The sequence below is a fragment of the Piliocolobus tephrosceles genome, chromosome 7 (assembly GCF_002776525.5).
Source record: "Piliocolobus tephrosceles isolate RC106 chromosome 7, ASM277652v3, whole genome shotgun sequence".
NCBI lineage: Eukaryota > Metazoa > Chordata > Mammalia > Primates > Cercopithecidae > Piliocolobus > Piliocolobus tephrosceles.
Genome location: NC_045440.1, coordinates 80,698,081 through 80,721,403, shown reverse-complemented (window position 1 = coordinate 80,721,403; position 23,323 = coordinate 80,698,081). Strand labels below are relative to the sequence as shown.

The 23,323-nt window shown below is 44.9% G+C and overlaps 1 protein-coding gene and 1 long non-coding RNA gene across 4 annotated transcripts in view; one reads left to right on the top strand and one right to left on the bottom strand.

Moving 5' to 3' along the window:
• Nucleotides 1-18,454, bottom strand: part of LOC111553187 — a 31,063-nt gene extending 12,609 nt beyond the window's left edge. Inside the window, exons 1-3 of the long non-coding RNA XR_002734841.1 lie at nt 18,378-18,454; nt 11,802-11,866; nt 9,074-9,200 (exon numbers count right to left, since the gene is read on the bottom strand). This is a non-coding gene — a long non-coding RNA (uncharacterized LOC111553187). The remainder of the gene's footprint in view (nt 1-9,073; nt 9,201-11,801; nt 11,867-18,377) is intronic.
• A 261-nt stretch (nt 18,455-18,715) lies between these two features.
• HEY1 (hes related family bHLH transcription factor with YRPW motif 1) lies at nt 18,716-22,562 on the top strand. 3 transcript variants are annotated; one of them, XM_023227821.1, is made up of 5 exons: nt 18,716-19,004; nt 19,280-19,355; nt 19,479-19,562; nt 19,838-19,919; nt 20,802-22,562. In XM_023227821.1, exons 1-5 carry the CDS (start codon nt 18,916-18,918, stop codon nt 21,383-21,385), a joined length of 915 nt encoding a protein of 304 aa, XP_023083589.1. In that variant the 5' UTR covers nt 18,716-18,915; the 3' UTR covers nt 21,386-22,562. The 3 variants fall into 3 exon arrangements, with proteins under 3 accessions (XP_023083589.1, XP_023083588.1, XP_023083590.1); XM_023227820.1 differs by having other exon boundaries at nt 19,479-19,574; XM_023227822.1 differs by lacking the exons at nt 18,716-19,004; nt 19,280-19,355; nt 19,479-19,562; nt 19,838-19,919 and adding an exon at nt 20,095-20,365.
• The last annotated feature ends 761 nt before the right edge of the window (nt 22,563-23,323 follow it).

Genomic DNA, 23,323 nt, shown 5'->3' with positions numbered 1-23,323 from the left:
ATGGTAAGTTTCCTGAGGCCGTCTAGCCATGCTTCTTGTTAAGCCTGTGGAACTGTGAGTCAATTAAACCTCTTTCCTTTATAATTATCCAGTCTCAGGTAGTATTCTTTATAGCAGTGTGAAAAACGAACTCATACAACTGGACTTGATGATTATTTGAATGTACAAAATATATCAGTGAAGGTGCTTTCTGTTGCAAAAAACATTGAAACCCTTTCTTGTGCTGGCAAAAACGAAGAAAATGTATTATCTCAAATAACAGATTCACCACTGGGACCAGCTTCAGGGCTTATGGGTTCATCAGCCCAACATTCCTTGTCTCTACTCTGCCATCCCTAGCATTGGCTTCATCCTAAGGCTGGTTTTTCCATCAAATCAATTAGTGGCCACGCCCAGTGACATTTTTTGATGTTGTTGTTCAGATAGAATGGGGGGAGAAATTAGCCTCTTTTTTCTGAGATGTTTGGGGCAAGTCTCTCTTCATGCTTCATTGGCTAGACAGACTTGGAGCTGCCCACCTCAACCAATCACTAGCAAGGAAGATGACATTACCATGGTGTACTCACAATCATGGCTTGGGGGAGGATGGATATTGGGAGAGGCAATCACAATGTCCGGTAGCTTAGGCAACTAGGTAATGGAAGTGCCATTTACTGAGTAAAGGAATCTGGAATGAAGAATTGGTTTGGGGAGAAGATGATGAGCTTATTTTTAGACTTGCATCATGATGTTTGTTTTCACTTCATATAGGAGTTCAAAGGGTACTTGGACCTTTGGAGAATTTCTGAGGACATAATTCTTGGCTAAAAAGAATGCGGGCTATCCACTCTTTTAGGAGTCTTCTTCCATTGCCAACCCAGATCTATCCTAGATGTGGCAAAGACAGTCCTGCCACACTGTGAAAAAGCCATGTGTGAAGTTTTCTGCTTCCAAGGGAATGCTCAATTATTCCTTACAAAATCTTCTCAACCTTATGCTGGAAGCTCAGATGAAATACTGAATGTGTAAAGTGCCTGTGACATTTGTTGTCATTTGGTAATTTCAGCTTTGCTAATTCAGTCTTTACTGGACCTTCCCACTTCCCAAATGCTGCTTGTGCAATTATTATGCTATCATGAGGAGATCGCAATGCACTGCAAATATTTGCTCCAAAGGCAAGGTTTAATTTAAGGTGTGTTTGGAATTCACAATTACCTAGCAAAGAATAATATTAGATCTTGAGAAGCAACATAGTGTAGTGGTTAGGAACACAGATGATGGAGTCAAACTGTCTGGGTTCAAGTCTCAGCTTTACCTGTATAAGCTGTGTGACATTGAATCAATTACTTAATCTCGCTCTGTACCTTAGTTTCCTCATCTGCAAAGTGAGGATGATTGTAATAACAGTAGAATCTATTTCATGGGTTTATCAGCAAGTTAATTATATGTGAAATGCTTAATAACGTACCTGCCTCATAGGAGGCGCTCTTTGCTAGCTAGGTTGCTGATTATTTTTAAATAAATAAATCCTTAAGGTAAAACTCTATACCGTTCTTCCTTTTATCAACACTTTCTAAACCCAATCGCATGCTCAGGTTTTGATTAGAATGTTTCTTTTAGCACAGTCCTGTAACTTGATATAGAATCAAAAGCCCATCCCAGAGGGTGGTGCTGACCTTTAGGGCTGCTTAACACCAAAGCTGCTGTCTCCGGGGCTCCTTAGGACTTGGCTCCATCTCAGCCACAGGTGGCCTTGTTTAACCGATTACATCCAATTAAAGAGAAGGTCTTAATTTGTCTTCCTAGCACTTAGAATTGGCTAGGATGTTTGACATCACTTCCTGAAGCTAAGATCCCCTGCTTCCTTTTTCCCACAGAAGAAAAGCAAAAAGAAATAGAGATTCGAATGGAGGAGGACACTTCAAAGTCTTTAAAATTGTTTACTGGAAGATTATTTCTCCCTCTTTTGCCTCTGATATATTTATAAATCACTTATATAATAAATAATACTGGGGAATCAGAAATATCTGCTATAGATATTTTAGAATATTTTCTTCCAGGTTTTAAAATTGTATTTATAGTCTATATTTGACATAGTTGTAATCAAAGCATAGATACAATTTTGTATTCTGAATTTTGTTTCATTTAACGTTACAAGTATTTCCCGTGTTGCTATCCATTTTTTTTGGTAAAAATTTGTAATAGTTTTGTGGTATTTCACTATATTTAATTATTTATTGTTCCAGTATTGAACACTTAGTTTTAAAAGTATATCTAGGTCGGGTGCAGTGGCTCAGGCCTGTAATCCCGGCACTTTGGGAGGCTGAGGCGGGCAGGTCACTTGAGGTCAGGAGTTTGAGACCAGCCTGGCCAACATGGTGAAACCCTGTCTCTACTAAAAATAAAAAATTAGCCAGGTGTGGCGGCGGGTGCCTGTAATCCCAGCTACTTAGGAGGCCAAGACAGGAGAATCGCTTGAGCCCAGGAGGCAGAAGTTGCAGTGAGCTGAGATCGAGCCACTGCACTCCAGCCTGGGTGACAGAGTAAGACTCCTTCTCAAAGAAAAAAAAAAAAAAATGTATCTAATGTCTTCATTTTCCCCCAGTATTTTTGGTGTCTTGAACTACCTACCTGGATGGGCTCCAGGAGCCTGTGACACTGAATTGGAATAATTGGGTAAATAATTATTAGTTTTTGTTCATCTGTCTTTTTATTTTTTCTCCCTTATTGCCAATAATATTAATCTTTCTTAGATGTATGTATAGCTCACATTTATTCGATGTTTACTATTACAAGTACTTTGGGTCTTTATTTAGAAGTTTGTTGATGTTTTTGTAACCAGAAACATGCTGTAGGAACTTAACTCTTGCTTATATCAATTAGCCAATGGTAAAATTGGCTTCTTTATGCATTTCACTTGAAGTCACAGCTTCCAAGAACCTATTGATTATGTTAAGTGAGGACTTACTGCATTTGCAAAGCGGTGGTCACACAGGTGCTTGGTAAGGGACAGGCAAACTACACTGCCTTCCTGTCTCTTATTGCTATTGATTCCATCTCTGGTCCCACCCCTTCCCATTTGAGCTCCATATACATATATCTACATGCCTCTTGGATATCCCTATTTGGATACCTTCCAGTCACTTCTACCACAACATGGCCCGAACTAAACTCATCATTTCACTCCATGACAAGCCTATTCTTTGTCCTCCAGGTTGCTTATCCCAGTGAATGCCACCATCATGCATCTAGGTGTACAACTTGGAGACCTGGAGTCATCTCGCATTTTTTCCAGTTGCTTACTGCCAAAGTGAAGTTGGTCCCCATGCTCTGTCAGTTCCACTTTCGAAGTGTCTCTTGAATCGGGCTCACCTCATTCTTCATTTCAGTCTCTTATAATATCTCTTATTGCTGGATCATTGTGTTCGTCCCCAATTTCCTCTCCCTGACCTAGCCTGAGACCCTTCAATCGCACCTCTAAATTGCTGCCCAAGTAATCTTTCTAAAAGACAAATTTAATTATTTTGCTCCTTTGCTTTAGGTCTATTAGGATAAAGTCCAAACTCCTCAACAAGACTTTTCATGGTTCCTGTCTCTCTGGCTCATCCACGCCTACCCCTGGAGCCCTGTGCTGCCGCTGGGCATACCTGCTTGCTGAGTGCCTCATACTCCGTCACTGACCTGGAGGCCTTTTGTACACCCTGCTACTTCTTTTTTTTGGAATGCCCTTTCCTCCCTTCTTCTCTTGGACAATTGTTGTTTGTCATGTAAGTGTCAGATAAATGAATCATCCCTTCTCCAGAAAGTTTCCCCAAATTCCCCTGCCTGGGTCCGTGGCCCTTCTCTGGCCTCATAGTCTCAAGTACAGATCTCCATTTCTGAGTCATCCTTAATTGTTGCTCTACATACATATCTGTCTCCTCAAATAGATTTGTAAGCTACTTAAGGATGGGTTCTGGATGTTTTATCTCTCTGCCTCTAGCCCTAGCCCAGTGCCTAGCACACAGGAGATGCTCAAAGCATCCTTGCTAAATGCGTGTTGAATGGAGTTACTCTTGACCTCATCCCTCCACCACTTTCCAAAAGAAAGGACAAAATCTCCTCCCTTATTGCTACCACATATAAGGTGAGTTCTTATAAATGCCCACTTTCCTCTCGTTTATAGGGAAGTATGGATATTATGGTATTTTCAAAGTAGAGACTTCCATAAGGAGAACCAGAGCGTTCCTAAATCTTGCAACCCAACAATAAGCCAAAAAACATAGCACCATTTTCTTGTAATGGGCCCATGTATATTTTTCAGACTTCTGCCATCCTCCGTTAGTCTCTGACACCTCACTGCACCCCTTCTAAAAGTGTAGTGCCAAAATGAATAGAACTCAGAAGCTTAGGTCCAGAGGCAAGTCACTGACTCAAGAGTCATGACTTGCTTCGCTTTTTTTCTCTTTTCCTAGTGTACAATGATGCCTGTGCTTGCTTTATTCAGAGGGTAAACACAGATTTTTAAAAACTGAACATGAATGGAGGAAATGAAAAAAATTCCTCCATTAACCCAATCTTGACGAGATTAACTGATCAAAATTGTGAACGGCATTTTGTAAAGCATTAGAGATCTAATGTGAATTTCTTATTTAATCCTGTTTCTTCCACTATTCCCCGCTCTTACTCTCCCCCTTCCATTCCCCAACCCACCCCCTAACCCCGGCTTTTTGGTTGCTATTGCAATTCAGTGGCATTTGTTCGGCAATCGGCAATCAGCATTTCTTCCCCTTCCCTTCCCTTCCCTCTCCCACCCTCCTGGGAGGCCGAGAAGGAGGCTCAGAGGAGGGAGAGAGAAAGAAGCCCCAGTAGTATTCAGCCTGTCCGGCTCCCTACAGGAAGTGATCTTTCTGCTTTTAGGCCAGCCACACGCCTCCCAGCCAGCCAGCAGCGCTAACTAATTAGCACACGTGATGGGAATTGGAAACAAAGTCGCCAACAATAGGAGCGTGGGAACCCGAGCTGCGCCGCAATTACAGCGCCCCCCTCCCCCGCCCGGATCGGCCGAGGGCGACGCGCCACCCGCCCGCCCAGGGAGGGCCCGCCAGGTCCGGGCGCCCGGGGCTCCGGGCCGTGTCCGTCCAGTGGGTCGCGCCGCTCGCCTCCGCCCTGTGCGGGTGTGCACACAATAAGGGGAAAGCATGTTTAGGGAACCTCAGCTCTGGCCAGGTCACGCGAGAGGTCAGTTACCCTTTGTTGGGAGAGAGCGAGGGAAGAAAGACGGTCATCAAATATCCTCCTTGTGACAGTTTAGGGGCCTGGACAGCTCAGGAGCCCACGGGCCCACCGTGGGGACTTGGGACTCTGCGGGACGTCTGCCTAAGGGCTGTCGGGGCGCCGCGGGGAACGCGCTTTCTTTATAGTATATGCAAGAGACATGGACCCTGCCCTTTCCGCGTCCTGCTGAGAGGGGGCTGTTGCGGGGCGCCAAAGAGCGGCGACAGCGGGCAGAACAGCGAGAGCCAAGAGCCGGGCGCTTCTAGCCTGGGCGCGTCTAACCTGGGTTCACCCTAACTAGCTCGTGGCTGCCCCGTGCGCATGCGCCTAGCGGTCGCCTCGGCCAAGGTGATTTCAGAGATAGGCTGATGGAAATTTGCGTCTGAAGTTTCCCAGTACGCTACACTCCGATAATTTTTTTCTTTTATAACGGCTTTATTTAGAATTCACATGCCACGCAATTTACCTATTTAAAGTGTATGATTCGGCTGGGCGTGGTGGCTCACGCCTGCAATCCCAGCACTTTGGGAGGCCAAGGCAGGCGGATCACTTGAGGTCAGGAGTTTGAGACCAGCCTGACCAATATGGTGAAACCCCGTCTCTACTAAAATACAGAAATTAGCCGGGCGTGATGGTGCGCCTGTGTAATTTCAGCTATTCGGGAGGCTGAGGCAGGAGAGTTGCTTGAACCAGGGAGGTGGAGGTTGCAGTGAGCTGAGATTGCGCCACTGCACTCTAGCCTGGCGACAGAGTGAGACTCCGTCTCATAAATAAATAAATAAATACATAAATAAAAATAAAAATATTTTTAAAAGTGTATGATTCAACAGTTTTTAGCATATTTACAGATAGTGCAACCATCACCAATTTTAGAACATTTTCGTCCTCAAATCCCCCAAACCCGTCCCCTTTAGCTATTAATCCATCCCATAACGCTAACCTCTCCCTTTCCCTAGTTCTAAGCAACCACTAATCTATTTTCAGATTTGCCTGTTTTAGACATTTCATATAAATGGAATCATATATGTTGTCATTTGTGTCTGGTTTCTTTCAGCATGTTTTCAAGGTTCATCCAGGTTGTGGCATGTATCCTCAGTTTTCCCTTTTTATTGCTGGGTGTAAACACATTTTGTTTATCCATTCATCAGTTGATGGGCATTTGAATTGTTTCCACCTTTTGGCCACTATGAATAATGCTGCTATGAACATTTACATGCAGGTCTTTGTGTGAACATGTTTTCATTTCTCTTGGGTAAATAGATAACTTAGGAGCAGAATTGCTCACTTGATGGTAAATTTATGTTTAACTTCTAAGGAAACTGCCAAACTGCTCCAAATTGGCAATAAATTCCCAACTGTGAGGTTTTAGTTTTTCTCCAGCTTCCCACCATATTTGCTATTGTTTGTCTTTTTGGTTATAGCCACTCTAGTGGGTGTAAAGTCAGTCCTAAACTATAAAATTAAGAGATTCAATGAGCTCTAAGCTCTTTTCCAGTGCTAAATTTCTGAGGCACAAGAAGTGGACCTTGCATAGTATATTCTAGCAGGGTCATGAATGGTAACTTACTAAATCAGCTGCCAAAACACAATAGCATCACTATTTTCTGTGAAACCTGAAGTAGAAAGTAATTATTTACAAATATGTGTCTAACTGGTATCATGGAGCTGTCTGAATAAGCCCCAGTTAAAAGACGACTCCTTTTGATACTCTCGCCGTCCACACCCCAACTCCATTCCCAAATCTCAGCTTTTACTGTCTGTAGCAGACAAGTTATTTCCATATTATGTGATTTAAAATGACCATGTATATTCAGAAACATCAAGTGGCAGTAAAACGTTACTCTAGGTTGTGTTGTCCAAACCCAGAGTTATTTTCTTGGGGCCAGGGTGTTTGATCAAATTTCAAGTTTATTTAGATATAAGTGTAATTTCTCATTTATAGGAAACTGCTTTTATAATAACAGTTATAATGTTTCTGTTTACATGATTGGCTGCAGATCACCAAAGGGGTGGGTTACCATGTAACATTAAAAAAATTCAGACAGTATGTTGCATTTATAGCAATAAAAGGGGTGGGCAGAATCCCCTCCTGGCTTAACCTAGTCTTTTCCTTTCCTTCCCTTTCCCTTCCTTTCCTTTCTGAGATAGGGTCTTGCTCTGTTGCCCAGGCTGGAGGGCAGTGGTACAGTCACAGCTCACCATAACCTTGAATCCTTGGATTAAAGCGATCCTCCTTCCTCAGCCTCCTGAGTAGCTGGGATTACAGACATGAGCCACTGTGCCTGGCCCTGTTTCTTAAATTCAGAAATGAACATCATGATCTTACATTTATTTCAATGTAGTATATTTTTTCAATAAAGATACTGCATATAGCAGTTAAAATATATTCTGGTTAGAATAGGTCATTTTAAATTCAGATGACAAGCAAACATGACAGGTGATACATTTACTGTGTCTTCACCTTGCTTGGTTTTGCAGTGATTCCAGGTCTCGGCTGCATATTAGAATCACCTGGGAAGTTTTAAAAACATATTTATGCCAGACCCCAACCCAAACTAATTATATCCCAATCTGGTTTTCTTTTGTTTTTGAGAATGGAGCCAACTTCAGTATTTTTTTTTTTTTTTTTTTTTTTTTGCCAGCTCTCCAGTAGATTCCAAATACAGCCAGGGTTGAAGTTGGTCTTACCAGTGGTTCTCCAAGTATGATCCCAGGACTGACTGCATCATCTGGGAACTTGACTGAAATGCAAATTCTTGGGCCGAACCCAGACTTACAGAATCAGAAACTCCATGAGAGGGGCCCAGGAATCTGTGTTTTAATAGTCTTTCAGGTAATGTGTGCTGAAATTTGACAACTACTAATATAAGTAGAAATTCTCCGCTTTGGCTGCACATGGGAGACACCTGAGAACTTCAAAAACTACTGATGCCTGGGTTCACACCCCAAGAGATTATACTTTTAATTGTTTTGAGGTGTGGCCTATGAATTGAAATTTAAAAAGCAAACTCCCCAGATAATTCTAGTATGTGACCAAGTTGTGAATCATAGAGCAAAAACAGCAATTCCTAAAGTATAGTCCCAAATATCCAGCATCAGCATCATCTGGGAATTGTGTGAACTACAAATTCCTGAGTCCACCCAGATCTGATTCACACACTCTGAGGGGGAGGGGACCCCAAATCTGTGTTTATTATTAAACTCTTCATGTAATTCTAATGCTCACTAATAGTTGAGAACCACTGGTTTAAATATTGCAGTTCTAGGGTCTGAATATATATTCAATTTTTGGGGATGGATCATTGTGCATTACAAAATTTTGAACTACAGGCCCTGGAGGAACACAGTTTCTCAGTTAAAATAATTATTATATATTCTTAAATTCTCTTATTACCATTGTAATTTATACCTTAGTTTTGATTATTTTGCCTTTGTAGATTTGAAGGCTGATCTCATCTATGCTTTTGTCTTTTATTTGCTCATTTCTTTAGGTTTCAGAGGTCTGAGCATTTCATTTTGACATAGGGGAAATAATGGCTTCCTTTCTTCTCTCTGGAGCCCTTCCCTTGGGAAACATTTTGAGAGTTCATGGTTTCTCAAGATAAGCAGCAACTGTCTTAAACATCAAACCATTACCATCAACAACAAAACCACCTAAAAATTCATATAGCTCAATTTTGGAATTTAACATATATCCTGAATTAATTAGGAAATTGCAAAGTTCTTATGTAAAAGAGCTTGGCTGAATTCAGAGATACATAGCTGAATACTGTATAACTCATCATGATCTTTTGATGGATAGCCTTGAAGCCAAGCAACTCCTTTCCTCCTCAGTTACTTTCTATTAGAGCCAGGTTTCTCCATCAGCAAAGACAAATGGTTTTCTAGAGCAGTGGTTCTCAATGTGTGGTCTCTGGGCCACCACCAGCAGCAGTGTCTCTTCCTCCAGGTGATTCTGATGCCTGCTACAAGTTGAGAACCAGTTTTAGAGCAAGAAAACTGGGAATGATTTTTGACTCACTACCTATCAGGTCAGTATTTTCTCCATCCAATAATATGCCAAGTATTGCTCAATATTTTTTCATAATTCCTTTCCCTTATTCTTTCCATTCTTGAAGCCATAGGCTTAATCCAGGTTCATTCCTAGCAGATACCCAACTCCAGGACTTTTTCCCTCTATGTGGGTATTCTTTTTATATCACCTCAACTATGTATGATGAACATTCAAAGTCTCCTCCTTCTGTTTATAAACCTAACTAGATTGTCTTATTCCATTTCACATTCTTTGTCCTCATGGGCTTCATAATCACTTTTCAGCGGGCCATCCCACTCCTGCCCTGTTTTCTTATGAGGCCCCCTTCTCCTCAAGTATATGGCACAGACCACCACAACCCTCTCCTGCTTTCTCTCTGAACTCCATGAATGCTATAAATAAAGGTAATGGGAAAAATGTCAACAAAGTGCTCTTGGTCCATTGTACTGAAGCATCTAATGCTGCACAATTCTTTCTTCAGTCATCATCTGTGAACATATTCTTTTTTTAAGACAGAGTCTCACTCTGTCACCCAGGCTGGAGTGCAGTGGCGCAATCTCGGCTCACTGCAACCTCCACCTCCTGGGTTCAAGCGATTCTCCTGCCTCAGCCTCCTGAGTAGCTGGGACTACAGGTACACGCCACCAGGCACAGCTAACTTTTGTATATATATATTTTTAAGTAGAGACGGGATTTCACCATATTGGCCAGGCTGGTCTCGAACTCCTGACCTTGTGATCTGCCCGCCTCGGCCTCCCAAAGTGCTGGGATTACAGGCATGAGCCACCACACCCAGCCTATGAACATATTCTTACTCTCTGTTTTGCACTAAAAAATGTGGGCCCCCAAGACCAGATTCCATGAGTAAACACATGAAAGAAGCAATATAAAAATTATTCCTGGAGATCAAGATGGAGAATCAGAGAGAAAATGCTGAAGAAGATGATACTATAATGTACTCTTGTTCAGTGTCCTCTAGGGTTTGTGATATCTGTATACATGTGGGCCCAAGAGTGTCTAATTCAAGAAGGCAGAGTATTTACAGTCTCCAATATATTGCCCGTGTTTAAAACATTAACAACCATAAACCAAGATCATGTGTTTTTGTGTGTACACGTGAAATTAAGAAATCAATTCTAGTCAAATTTCAAGGAAAATAAAAAAAAGCTCAGAAAGTGTTGCAAATGGGCAATAAATAGTACCAGGACAGTAAGATAAGTCTGTGTTTTAAACAAAAAATTTTAGAAGAAACAAAAGTGGTTTGAATTAAGTACTAAAAAAGTTTAACATGAACTGATAGCAGAGTAAAATTTTGGTTAGTGACCAATTTAAGGAATACCTGTTAATATTTTCAGCTTTTTTAACACCAAAAACTATTAAACCAACTCTTAAAACTGGGTATCAAAATTATTTTACATATATTTTACAGAGAACAAAAACGTTTAACTCAGAGCTGTGAATTCTCAGAAAACTATGCTTGAAGGTTCAGTATTTTTGATAAATCTTTACAAAGGCACTTTAAATATTATTGTGCTAATAAGCATGGACTGAGACAATAACATGTGATGGCACATATAAGCAAAGACATATCGAGCTGTCTTCAAAATGGAATATATGTTGCTTTTTAAAAATTAGGCCAGGTGTGGTGGCTCATACCTGTAATTCCAGCATTTTGGGAGGCTGAGGCTGGTGGATCACTTGAGACCAAGAGTTTGACCTGCCTGGGCCACATGGAAAGATGACTACTTCACAAAAATTTTAAAATATTGGCTGGGCATGGTGACATGTACCTGTCGTCCTAGCTACTCTGGAGGCTGAGGTGGGAGGATCACTTGAGCCCAGCGGTTTGAGGTTATAGTGAGTTATGATTGCACTACTGCAGTGTGGCCTGGGCAACAGAGGGAAACCCTCTCCCCCATTCCTGCTCCCAAAAAAAGAGAGATTATGGCATGTATTTGAAAAATTCTGCCAACTCATCTTTCTGTCTCTATTACTTTCTTTCCTCAGTGGAAAAATACATTACTTTTATTCTATATACTATGTGTTATAATTACTAAATACGGTGTTACAAACATAAAACCCTAACAGCTAAATTATGGAAGTATTTTTATAGTGTTTTTAGGGGGTAAAAGAAAAGGTGATTCAAGCACACAGTCTACTGAGATTCAAGGAAGTGAATTGTGGTCTTCAGCGTGTACTCTGAGGGAGGATGAGCATGCAGCCCATTGCATTTGGGAAAGTTGTTCACAGAGGGACAGTTGCAAGGCTGGAGAAAGGAAACCCCAGGAACAATGAACTCTGGGGATTTGGCTTGAGAGGTAGACGGGTTGAAAGCCTAAAGGGGTCCTAGGCTTATTTGTATTGGGCATTGGTGATAGGGTCGGTAGGGCCAGTTTTTCACAGTGGGAATTTCCAGCAGAGACAAACCACCCCTTCCTTTCACTGTCATTTGACAAGAAGCTCAAAAAGGACAAGAACAGGAAAGAAAATTACAGACTGAAAATGCAAGCTTCTCTTAAATGGTGAAACTCACCAGAAATACCAAGCTCTTTGTCATTTATTTGGAAAGAAACTTGTCTTATTTCTTTAACTTATCATCTATAATGGATTTGAAAAAGAAAAGTCATTGAAAAATAGAAATATATATATAGCTCTAAAAATAGGGCTTTTTAAGTGGCAAAAATTTGTATTTTTTATTTTGCTCCTTCAGTTACTGGCAAGTAAAATAGAATACATTCTAAAAGCTGGGAACCAGAACACTTATCTATAACAAAAATGCCTACTTACAAAGACACATTAAGATTTTATACAAGTTTTGAAGTAGGAATTGTCTTAGCTCAGGTTGCCATAACAAAATGCTATAGACTGTGTGGTTGAAACAATAGAAATTTATTTTCTCATAGGTCTGGAGGCTGGAGGTCCAAGATGAAGGTTCCAGCATGGCCAGGTTCTGGTGAGGGCTCTCCTTCTAGCTTGCAGATGGCTGCCTTCTCACTGTGTCCTCACATGGGGCAGAGAGGGAGAGAGAGAGGGAAAGGAAGAGAGAGGGAGAAGGAAGGAAAGATGGCACAGGAAGAGAATGAATTAACTCTCTGGTGTCTCTTCTTATAAGGGCACTAGTCCCACTGTAAAGACCCCAGCCTCATGGCCTCATGTAAACCAAATTATCTCCCAAAGGCCCCAACTCCAAATACTATTACATTGGGGGTTAGTGCTTCAACATATTAAATTTGGGGTAACACAATTCAGGAATGATACCTAAACATGTTTCACTTCTGAGAAAAGAATACACTGTAAATTATTCTTTGAGGAAAAGAGGGTGTCATGGAATCAAACCAATGGCAGAGATTCAGATACAACTTTGGGCAAATCTCTTATTTCCTTTTGTGTAGGTTTCCTTTTCTAAAACTGGAGAAAATAATACCTCCCTTTTCCTGGGTTGATGTGAGAATTCAATCAGTTATATGTAAAGTTCTTAAAACCGTTTCTGGTATATCTTGAGAAATTAATGTTCTGTGAAATGTATGTTGGCATTTTAAATATATATATATATATATATTTTAAAAGATGGAGCTGCTCATTGTGAAGGAATTCACTGGTGGGCACAGGAGGCTCAGGAAGGCTGAGGGGAGAAGGCCAGGAGTTCCAGGCTTGATGGTCCAGCAAGGCTCAGGAAGAAGCATCCCGTATTCTTATCATCATCATCATCGCCATAACTTAAAAGCATAAGGCATAACATTTGTTTGGCACTTGAAAAAATGCTTTGTCTCATTTTATCTTTTGAAAAACAAAATGAAGGCTGAGCTATTATTTTGTGGATGAGGAAGCTGAGGTTCAGAGGGTAAAGGTATGATGACAAGCTCAAGGTCACACAGCTAATAAAGAGTGACTTGAACCCAGGCAGGTGACTTGAAATCCCTTTTTCCACTGTACCATACCACTGCCTGTTAGGGTTCCAATTAATCAATTCCTTCAAGGCAAACACCAAGGCACCTCACATCTGACCTCAATTAGGAAAGCTAATAGTGGAAGTGCAGTTTTGCATGGCATGACATGCCACAAAGCAATCTGGTATTTGAGATGCTGCATCTAGAGAAAGCAGCAAGCATCAGGAACAAAGGAAAACTGGCACTTAGTCAAAATTCCTTGTGTTCTCATGAAAGAGCCACCTCTGAACACCATGAGTACACTCCTCACTTATACATGTATTTATAGCACTACATGCTCAGGAGATGTTTCTTAGATTCAAAAAGCACAACTTTCACTAATAATGAATAGCAGATGCTTATATTACTCAAAATAATCTAGTGCTCTTAACAAGAAGCACTGTTTCCTTCTCCTGATGTTAAAAGGATATTACTTTCTAGAGACTCTTTTAATATATCCAATTGGTACATAATTATTTATACTGCCTTTCAACCTCATTAGATGTGTAACAAAGAGTATCAGAAGAAAACACAGAAGTAACTTAGTGCTCAGAGTTTATATGCTCATGTGCAGAGCAGGTATATTAAAAGCCAATAATAACAGATGTTGTTTATTGGGTGCTAACTAGTGGCCAAGCATTGTTGTAAAGTGCTTCATATAATTGGTCATATTTAATTTGTGACACTGGAAAGTAACTATTATTGATATCACCATTTTTTGTGTGTGTGTGAGATGGAGTCTCGCTCCGTCGCCCAGGCTGGAGTGCAGTGGTGTTATCTTGGCTCACTGCAACCTCCGCCTCCCAGGTTCAAGCAACTCCCCTACCTCAGCCTCCCGAGTAGCTGGGATTACAGGTGTGCGCCACCATGCCCGGCTAATTTTTGTATTTTTAGTAGATAAAAATATCTACTAAATTTCACCATATTGGTCAGGCTGGTCTTGAACTCCTGACCTCGTGATTCAACCACCTCAGCCTCCCAAAGTACTGGGATTACAGGCATGAGCCACTGTGCCCAGCCAATATCACCATTTTACAGATAAGATTATTGAGGCTTAAATGTCATGTAGCTAAGAACTTGTGAGCAGTTTGATAGAGATTGTGGCTTTTCAGCCTGACTGCTCCAGGCCTGGCTCAGTGCCCAGCACAGACTAGGGGCTTTATACAAGTTTGTCAAGCAAGTACATAAGCAAGCAGGCCCTAAAGGTTTCAGCTAGCCACTGGCTGGCTTTACCCAAAGTTGTTTTGACAAAGACCTTTGCCTCGGAATGGATACAGCAATTAGACTAAGAGGTTAGAGAGAGAGGCAGCCCCTTCTTTCTCAGAGCTGCAGGTGTAGCCTCTGGTCCTCCTGAGCACCATGGCCCATGCCTGTTCAATTGAGATCACCTGCACCCCCTAGCAAACTGACAGAGACAGGGCCTCACGAAGGGTATCCAAGTAGGGACCTCCACAGTGGCCAAAGCTCTCATGAATGAATAATTGACAATTTGGCGTTTCCTCCAGGGCAGTCTCACACACAGCTACTGCTTGCACCCCTTCCAACAAGCTGACCACCCTAAGCCTCGTTCACAGAGAAACGCTGCAGCTGGAGTTTGAGGATGAGCTGTTTCTTCCTGGAGGTGCTACCACTTTTCCTCTGGGGAGGCCCCCACCTGGGCCTGGCCTTGCGAGTGAATTCCTAAATCTGGAGTGTCTCTCTCTTCCAGGACATCTGGAGTATCTCTTCGGCAAGGGAATGCAGGTAAAAGCAGCCTGCAGAACGCTAAGTTAAGCAACTGAACCCAGACTCTACAAACCAGGCAAGAAAATGGGCCTTTGAGTGAAATAAAAAAGGGTGATTCTTCAGGACAGATGAATTATAAAAGGCAACACTTGCCCACTTCCCCACCCTCAAATGGTAAAAGGTCCTTTTCCTGAGGGGCCAGGTCTGGGCAGTCCCATTTAAGCTTCAGAATGGGTCAATTTGCAGGATGTACCTTGCATTCAGGGTAGCTAAGACGTTAAAAGTTATCCTTTGCTCAAAGCCTCCAGGGGTAAATCCCCTCTGCATAGCAGATGGGAGAAAATTGGGCCTGGTGCCCTCAGTGTAACTCTCTCCTCTGATCCTACCACTCATGGGAGGGGTCTCCACCCCTTCCTTCCTGGTTATTACTGAACCACCTAGTTCACCTCTTCTTGATCTTAAGTCCCTTCCAAACACAGAACAGGCCTTCCCAGACCTCATAAAGAATCCTCACCCCCTTGTTTTTCCTTACCAAGGAGTGCTTCCAAGCATTGGAGCATCCATAACTATTTCATTGTGTATTCTCTGTCTTCTCCCTAGGATGTGAGTTCTAGGAGTGCAGGCTGGATGACTTTTGGGTCACCTTTGTATTTTCAGGCCCTAGCACAGCACATGGCACATAGAAGAATACATATTTATTGGAAGCATTGAAAAATCAGAGTCAAAGTTAAGAAGCAGGACAACCTCATTTTTAATTTTTTTAGAGACAGAGTCTCCTTTTGTTATCCAGGCTGGAGTGCTGTGGCATGATCACAGCTCATTGTAGCTTCAACCTCCTGGGCTCAAGCCTCAGCCTCCAGAGTAACTAGGACACTGGCCACCATGCCTGGTTAATTTTTAAATTTTTTCTAGAGATGGGGATCTTGCCGTGTTGCCCAGTCTGGTCTGGCACTCCTGGCCTCATGCAAAACTCCCACCTCAGCTCCCTAAGAAGTTAGGACTACAGGTGCATGCCATGCCTGGCTAATTTTTAATTTTCTTTTTTTAAGAAATAGGGGTCTTGCTATGTTGCCCAGGCTGATCTGGAGCTCCTGGACTCAAGCAATCCTCCTGCCTGGGCCTCTCAAAGTGTTAGGATTACAGGTGTGAGCCACTGCGCCTGGCCATAGAGAACCTCCTTTTTGACAGAAAAGTAATCATGAACAGGTGAGCAATATTCACTTGGATGCCAATGTAGAGTTAAGCATCCCTAACCCCACCTGGTCTCAGCTCACTCAACATCTGCAGCTTGTCTATGCCTCTCCACAGCAGCAGAAATGGGCCAAAGCAGGAAAGGCTGACTCACCGTAGGTGCCAGAGGCAGGGAAAATTTACAGAGCCAGAGGGGAAGTAGACACACTGGTTCTGGGGAAGGGTGGCCTGTCCCTTTGGGGAAATAAATTGAAGGTGAGAAGGACTTCTGGAAGGCCGAGGAGAGCAGGTGGGGTGGTTTCCTATGCCTGAACCATCAGGTTCTGGGAGGAAAGGGGCAGGGAGCAGTGATGGATGCCCTGGACTGAAGACTGGGAGGGCCAGGAAGGAGCCTTAAAATTTGCACTTCCAGAGAGAAAGCCAGGTAGGTGGTGGGATTGACCTTGGACTGACAACTGACAGGCAGCATGTGGTGGAGTTTCAGGAAGCCAGAGGTCTGGGGTGCCAGCAACAACAAACCCAGGATGGCTGATGGAAGGGCCCAGCCTAGACAGGGAAGCAGAGGGGCTGCATGGAAGGGCTGAGGGCTGGAGGTGATGTGAAGTGGTGTAAGTTTCAGTGGGAGCCAGGAGGTTGTATTTCCAGTGTGTGTGGAGGGGTGGAGGGGTGGGGTTGCCCAGAGAGGAACTATGGATTAGGCCCAGGCCGGCCACTCAGAGTGCTTGGCATCCAGGGTGTGTTAAGATGGCATTGAGGCCGGGTGCGGTAGCTCACGCCTGTAATCCCAGTACTTTGGGAGGCCAAGGCAGGCGGATCACCTGTGGTCAGGAGTTTCAGACCAGCCTGGCCAACATGGTGAAACCTCGTCTCTACTAAAAATACCAAAAACAATTAGCTGAGCATGGTGGCGCGCGTCTGTAATCCCAGCTTCTGGGGAGGCTGAGGCAGGAGAATCGCTTGAACCCTGGAGGCAGAGGTTGCAGTGAGCCGAGATCGCACCACTGGGAGACAGAGCGAGACTCTATCTCAGAAAAAGGAAGAGAGAAAGAGAGAAAGAAAGAAAGAAAGAAAAGAAAGAAAGAGAAAAAGAAAAGAAAGAAAGAAAAATGGCATTCAGATCAATAAGGAAGTCTAGAAACCAGGAAGCATTTTGCAAAGAGAAAAGCCTTTTGTTATCCTCACCGATAGGTATTAAACTTTCCCTCACAGACAGGACTACAACCTCCAGAGTGGATCTGAGACGAATGCGAATTGCTCTGCACGTTTGTAAGGGACAGAAGACCGGATTTTCAAATTTAAAACAACCATTCTGTTTCTGGAATCAGAAATCAGTTTCGAGATTTACAACTGTATTTAAAAAAAATCTGTCTTCTTGGTGGACTGGGGGGTACTTCACGTAGCAGCCAGTACACGCCACGTCAAGCCACCGAAGCCAGAGGTGTGTGTCTGGGGCCAGAGACGTGCATTCCCTCAGCAAGGCCGGCCTCAGACGCAAACGCCAGCACCGCCACCCTGTCGCCCGCTGAGATGATCTGGCCGCCAACGCCGGGGGTGGGGGTGGGGTTGGGGGAGTGGGGAGGGCGGGGGCAGAGACAACAAAAAACCCCAGCATAATGATTATCCCCAGGGACCGTTGGTTTTTTTTTTTTCCCCCAAAGTCAGCCGAGAAAACAAGTGCTCCACTTCCCCGGAAATGAGATGCACAGGGGTATTCATTCCATCTCGCGGCTGGGAAGCCCCTGCGGAAACGAGTCTGGCTGCTTGTGCGGCCTCGGTCCCAGAAATCCAAAAAGAGCGTTCCCTGAGCCCACAGCTTGCTCCTCCATGTGACCGCCCCTGGACTGGTGGCCACTGTGGACGCGCCCGGCGTCCCCTCTCCCCGCGGGATCCGCTGAGCCGCAGGCGCGCGGCCTGGCCAGGTGCACCCGGCACAGCCCCGCCAACAGCGCGCGCCTCCAGCCGCCGAGCACTGGCGGCCACGCGGGCGAGATTTACGGTGGCGCTAGGCGGCGGCTTCCGAGGCCGGCCGGCGCCCAGGCTCCGATTACAGGTTCACACTGGGGGCCCGGCCCGCGGCCGCCCAGCCCCCGCCGGCGCGCCCTTGCGCGGCCCGGCTCCCCGCCTGCCTATTCTTCTCCATTCATGCGGACGCCCAGCGCCGCCGCCGCCGCCAGCGCGGCCGCCGCCGTCGCCGTCGCCGGCCGCCCGGATTGGCTGGCGGCCGCGGCGCCGGCACTTTCCCACGGCCCGCGGCGCGTGCGGCTCACCGGAGGCGCTGCAGGCGCGGCCCTGGCGCGCGGCCAGGCCAATCGGGGCGCGCGGGGCGGGGAGGGGCCGCGGCCGCCGGCGGGCTTGTGTCCCGGCCCGGCCTCCCGCACCTCCTCCTTCCCCTGAGTGCAGGCCGGGCAGAGCCCCCGCGGAGCCGACGCACCGCCGCCGGGCAGGGGAGGGCGCGGAGGGCGGGGGCGCGGTCCGCTCGCGCCCTCGGCCTCGCTCCCGCCCCTCCCCGGAGCGGCTGCCAGTCAGCGGCGAAGAAACCGGATTGGCCGGGGGGCGGCTGTTGCCCTGGAGCTGCCGCCCCCGCCTCTCCGCCCCCTCGCCCGCCTTCCCCGCTCCCCCGCCCTCCCCAGGGCCCTGGGAAGGGGCTCAGCGTGGGAAAGGATGGTTGAGTTTTAACCAGAGGCAAAGCGTGAGCGGGATCAGTGTGTGCTGAACGCGAGCAGCCGAGCGCGGAGACGTGCCGCTGTAGTTAACTCCTCCCTGCCCGCCGCGCCGACCCTCCCCTGGATCCTCCGGGCAGCCAGCATGAAGCGAGCTCACCCCGAGTACAGCTCCTCGGACAGCGAGCTGGACGAGACCATCGAGGTGGAGAAAGAGAGTGCGGACGAGAATGGGTGAGCTGGCGGCGGCGGAGCGGAGCCAGAGCGGGAGGCGAGCGCAGGCCCGCCGCGGTGACAGCGGGCGAGGACCCTTGGCGCGCCGGTGCTCTGCGCTGACCTCCGCGCGTCGCGGGCTGGCGGCAGCCCGCGGCCAGGGAACCCCTGGGCGCCTTCCAGCCCAAGTGGCAAAAAAGTCTGAGTGCTGGGAGGGTGTGGGGGGCGACCTCTCAGGTCACCTCTCCTCATTTAACGGCGATTTCAGTTTTTGTTTGTGCTTTTTCTCTTTTCAGAAACTTGAGTTCAGCTCTAGGTTCCATGTCCCCAACTACGTCTTCCCAGATTTTGGCCAGAAAAAGACGGAGAGGAGTGAGTCTCTTTACAATCTCGTTTTATTTTTGTTATTTAACGGAAATAACCACCTTTTTTTTTGTATTTGAAATTTACAGTCTTAATGGTAATACCTTCCTTTGTTTTGCTTGCCTTCTGCAGATAATTGAGAAGCGCCGACGAGACCGGATCAATAACAGCTTGTCTGAGCTGAGAAGGCTGGTACCCAGTGCTTTTGAGAAGCAGGTAATGGAGCAAGTAGGTAAAGCTCTCAGCGTCGCTATCCGCACCTTCTGAATCTTCCCTCCATTAATCTCATCCGCCTTGGAAAATAGCTGTGTTGCTTGTGCCTAGATGAATTCGTACAGATGCCAGCGTATTTTGTGAAGACAACTGATTTTTCTTTAGTCCATACTTTACGCTTTACAAAGCATATATCTTTGTATATATGTTTGCATATTTTAAGTTGTTCCCCAAAGGAACTTGTGCCAAATCAATCTTTTTGCCATTCTCATCTTTAGGGATCTGCTAAGCTAGAAAAAGCCGAGATCCTGCAGATGACCGTGGATCACCTGAAAATGCTGCATACGGCAGGAGGGAAAGGTACATCTCCTAGACCTAGTGGGGGCTCTGAGTGGTTAGCATAGAGTGAGCAGCGACTGAAGGCCAGGATTGGTGCAGTAGCTGCCTGATTTTTCTTTGGGGGTGGGGAGAGAACAGTGTGTGGTGTGTGCAGTTCCCTGTCAGTACATTTTCAAATGCACATAGAATCTTCTCCAGTGAATTCACCACCCCAACTCTCTGCAGATTGAACTAGTGCATCTTTTGGAAAATACCTATTATTTGTGAGGTCTTCAAAAGTTGTGACAGCCCTGATTCAGATCAGGTAGCTCTCACATTTGTCCATTGCTATTTTGAGAAAAAGCATTTAAAAACAATATGTGGTCTTATTTTGGTATATGGGATTTAAAAAAAAATGCGCTGCCACATGCCTCTTGAGGAAAGAAATGTATTGCGGTTAAGTAGAGGAAACCTAACAGGAGACCAAGGTCTGTGTGTCTGTCTCCAGCAGGAAAATGCTTTACTGAGGTCCAAGTGCCTAAAAGCTCCACGATGATAACTTACATCTGTGCGTCTAATGAATTTCACTGCTCTGTGGTTTCTCTGTCCTTGATGTATTTTTTGTTGTTGTTGAGGGAAAACATTAAAGGAATGAGCATAATTTCATCTGCTGGTAGGGTATAATTCCAATTTCGGCTCTGCAGCTTCTAATTGGGCTTTGAACTTGCATTAGCAAACACATTCTGCTTATGTTGATTAATACAAAGATTTTGGTCGACTCCAAAATATTTAGACTTTCGGAAGAACCCTTGACTGTCGTGTTTTAAGGGATGCAGGTATCTGCCAGGAGGGGCTGTCTCTGGGACTGAAGAAATGCGGGAAACGGGCAAAGCCCTGAGATTTTTCTTTTGTTCTTTTCCTTAGGCTACTTTGATGCGCACGCCCTTGCTATGGACTATCGGAGTTTGGGATTTCGGGAATGCCTGGCAGAAGTTGCCCGTTATCTGAGCATCATTGAAGGACTAGATGCCTCTGACCCGCTTCGAGTTCGACTGGTCTCACATCTCAACAACTACGCCTCCCAGCGGGAAGCCGCGAGCGGCGCCCACGCGGGCCTCGGACACATTCCCTGGGGGACCGCCTTTGGACATCACCCGCACATCGCTCACCCGCTGTTACTTCCCCAGAACGGCCACGGCAACGCGGCCACCACAGCCTCACCCACGGAACCGCACCACCAGGGCAGGCTGGGCTCGGCACATCCGGAGGCGTCTGCTTTGCGAGCGCCCCCTAGCGGCAGCCTCGGACCGGTGCTCCCTGTGGTCACCTCCGCCTCCAAACTGTCGCCGCCTCTGCTCTCCTCAGTGGCCTCCCTGTCGGCCTTCCCCTTCTCTTTCGGCTCCTTCCACTTACTGTCTCCCAATGCACTGAGCCCTTCAGCACCCACGCAGGCTGCAAACCTTGGCAAGCCCTATAGACCTTGGGGGACGGAGATTGGAGCTTTTTAAAGAACTGATGTAGAATGAGGGAGGGGAAAGTTTAAAATCCCAGCTGGGCTGGACTGTTGCCAACATCACCTTAAAGTCGTCAGTAAGAGTAAAAAGGAAAAAGGTACACTTTCAGAGAAATTTTTTTTAAAGACTAAAGGTTTGTTGGTTTACTTTTTTCTTTTTTAATGTTTTTTTCATCATGTCATGTATTAGCAGTTTTTAAAAACTAGTTGTTAAATTTTGTTCAAGACATTCAATTGAAATAGCGAGTACAAGCCAACACTTTGTGATAGGTTTGTACTGTGCCTAATTTACTTTGTAAACCAGAATGATTCCGTTTTTGCCCCCAAATTTGGGGAATCTTAACATTTAGTATTTTTGGTCTGTTTTTCTCCTTGTATAGTTATGGTCTGTTTTTAGAATTAATTTTCCAAACCACTATGCTTAATGTTAACATGATTCTGTTTGTTAATATTTTGACAGATTAAGGTGTTGTATACATAATATTCTTTTGGGGGGAGGGGAACTATATTGAATTTTATATTTCTGAACAAAGCGTTGACAAATCAGATGATCAGCTTTATCCAAGAAAGAAGACTGGTAAATTCTCTACTTCCTATAGCAGAAAGGTGAATGTACAAACTATTCGTGGCCCTGAATCCATCTGACCAGCTGCTGGTGTCTGCCAGGACTGGCAGTTCTGATTTAGTTAGGAGAGAGCCGCTGATAGGTTAGGTCTCATTTGGAGTGTTGGTGGAAAGGAAAATGAAGGTAATTGAATAGAATACGCCTGCATTTACCAGCCCCAGCAGTGCAATGAATTTTTAATCACACGGATCTCAAATTCACAAATGTTAACATGGATAAGTGATCATGGTGTGCAAGTGGTCAATTGAGTAGTACAGTGGAACCTGTTAAATGCATAACCTAATTTTCCTGGAACTGCCATGTTTTCTTTTAACTGGAAATTTTTATGTGAGTTTTCCTTTTGGTGCATGGAACTGTGGTTGCCAAGGTATTTAAAAGGGCTTTCCTGCCTCCTTCTCTTTGATTTATTTAATTTGATTTGGGCTATAAAATATCATTTTTCAGGTTTATTCTTTTAGCAGGTGTAGTTAAACGACCTCCACTGAACTGGGTTTGACCTCTGTTGTACTGATGTGTCGTGACTAAATAAAAAAGAAAGAACAAAGTATTCTGTGGTGTATGTCTTACATACCTTGGCCTTTCCCCCTCTTGGCTAAGAAAAGATAAACTTTCCTTGGTTTTCATTTTGCCTGATTGGTTTGTATGTTTACCAGTTTCATTATTCTTGGACTTCTAAACTGTGTGAATTCGTGCCATTGAATAAGGTGACTTCATTACAATGCAGAGCTTTGCCCTGCCTCCCACAAGGGGACATAGCCTTTTTGCTCTTACGTCAGATGATCTGGCCCTAAACTGGCCATCTGTGGATTAGGAAAGCTGAAATCAGACTGAGACTTACAGGGGTGGAAAGGAGCTTGGATGAAATATTTTAAAACCGTGTTGACTATTTGACAAATATTTACTCAGAGTACCTACTGTGTGCTCATTTCTATGCGAGAGGATGGAAATTTCTTTATTTTTTTAAATGGCAAAACAAGAAGACCCAAATGTTGCTATCCCTCAGACCCTGTGCAGGGTCTTGGGAATCTGTGGTCTGATGAGCAGTGGCAGGCTGTAATTCTGCACCTGCACAGCTCCAGGAGTCTTCCCTGGTCTTATTTCCAAGGAATTTAACTCTTTAGTTGCATTGGACTCCTGAGCTGTGTAGTGAGGAAGCTGACATATGCTTTGGGTTAGAACAAAACACTGCCAGCATGGAGGACATATTCTGGGCCCCAGGGGAGAGGAGTGTCTTCCCATTGCCTTAAAAGTAGCCCTCTGCCAATTAAGGAGTGTTCCTAAGGAGTTCACCTCGATCCTGAGGGCGGT

Coding starts and splice junctions, on each gene's coding strand:
- HEY1 (XM_023227820.1), top strand. CDS start 18,916: ATGAAGCGAGCTCACCCCGAGTACAGCTCCTCGGACAGCGAGCTGGAC. Junction 19,575..19,837: donor AGAAGCAGGTAATGGAGCAA/GTAGGTAAAGCT, acceptor TCTCATCTTTAG/GGATCTGCTAAGCTAGAAAA. Junction 19,920..20,801: donor GCATACGGCAGGAGGGAAAG/GTACATCTCCTA, acceptor TCTTTTCCTTAG/GCTACTTTGATGCGCACGCC.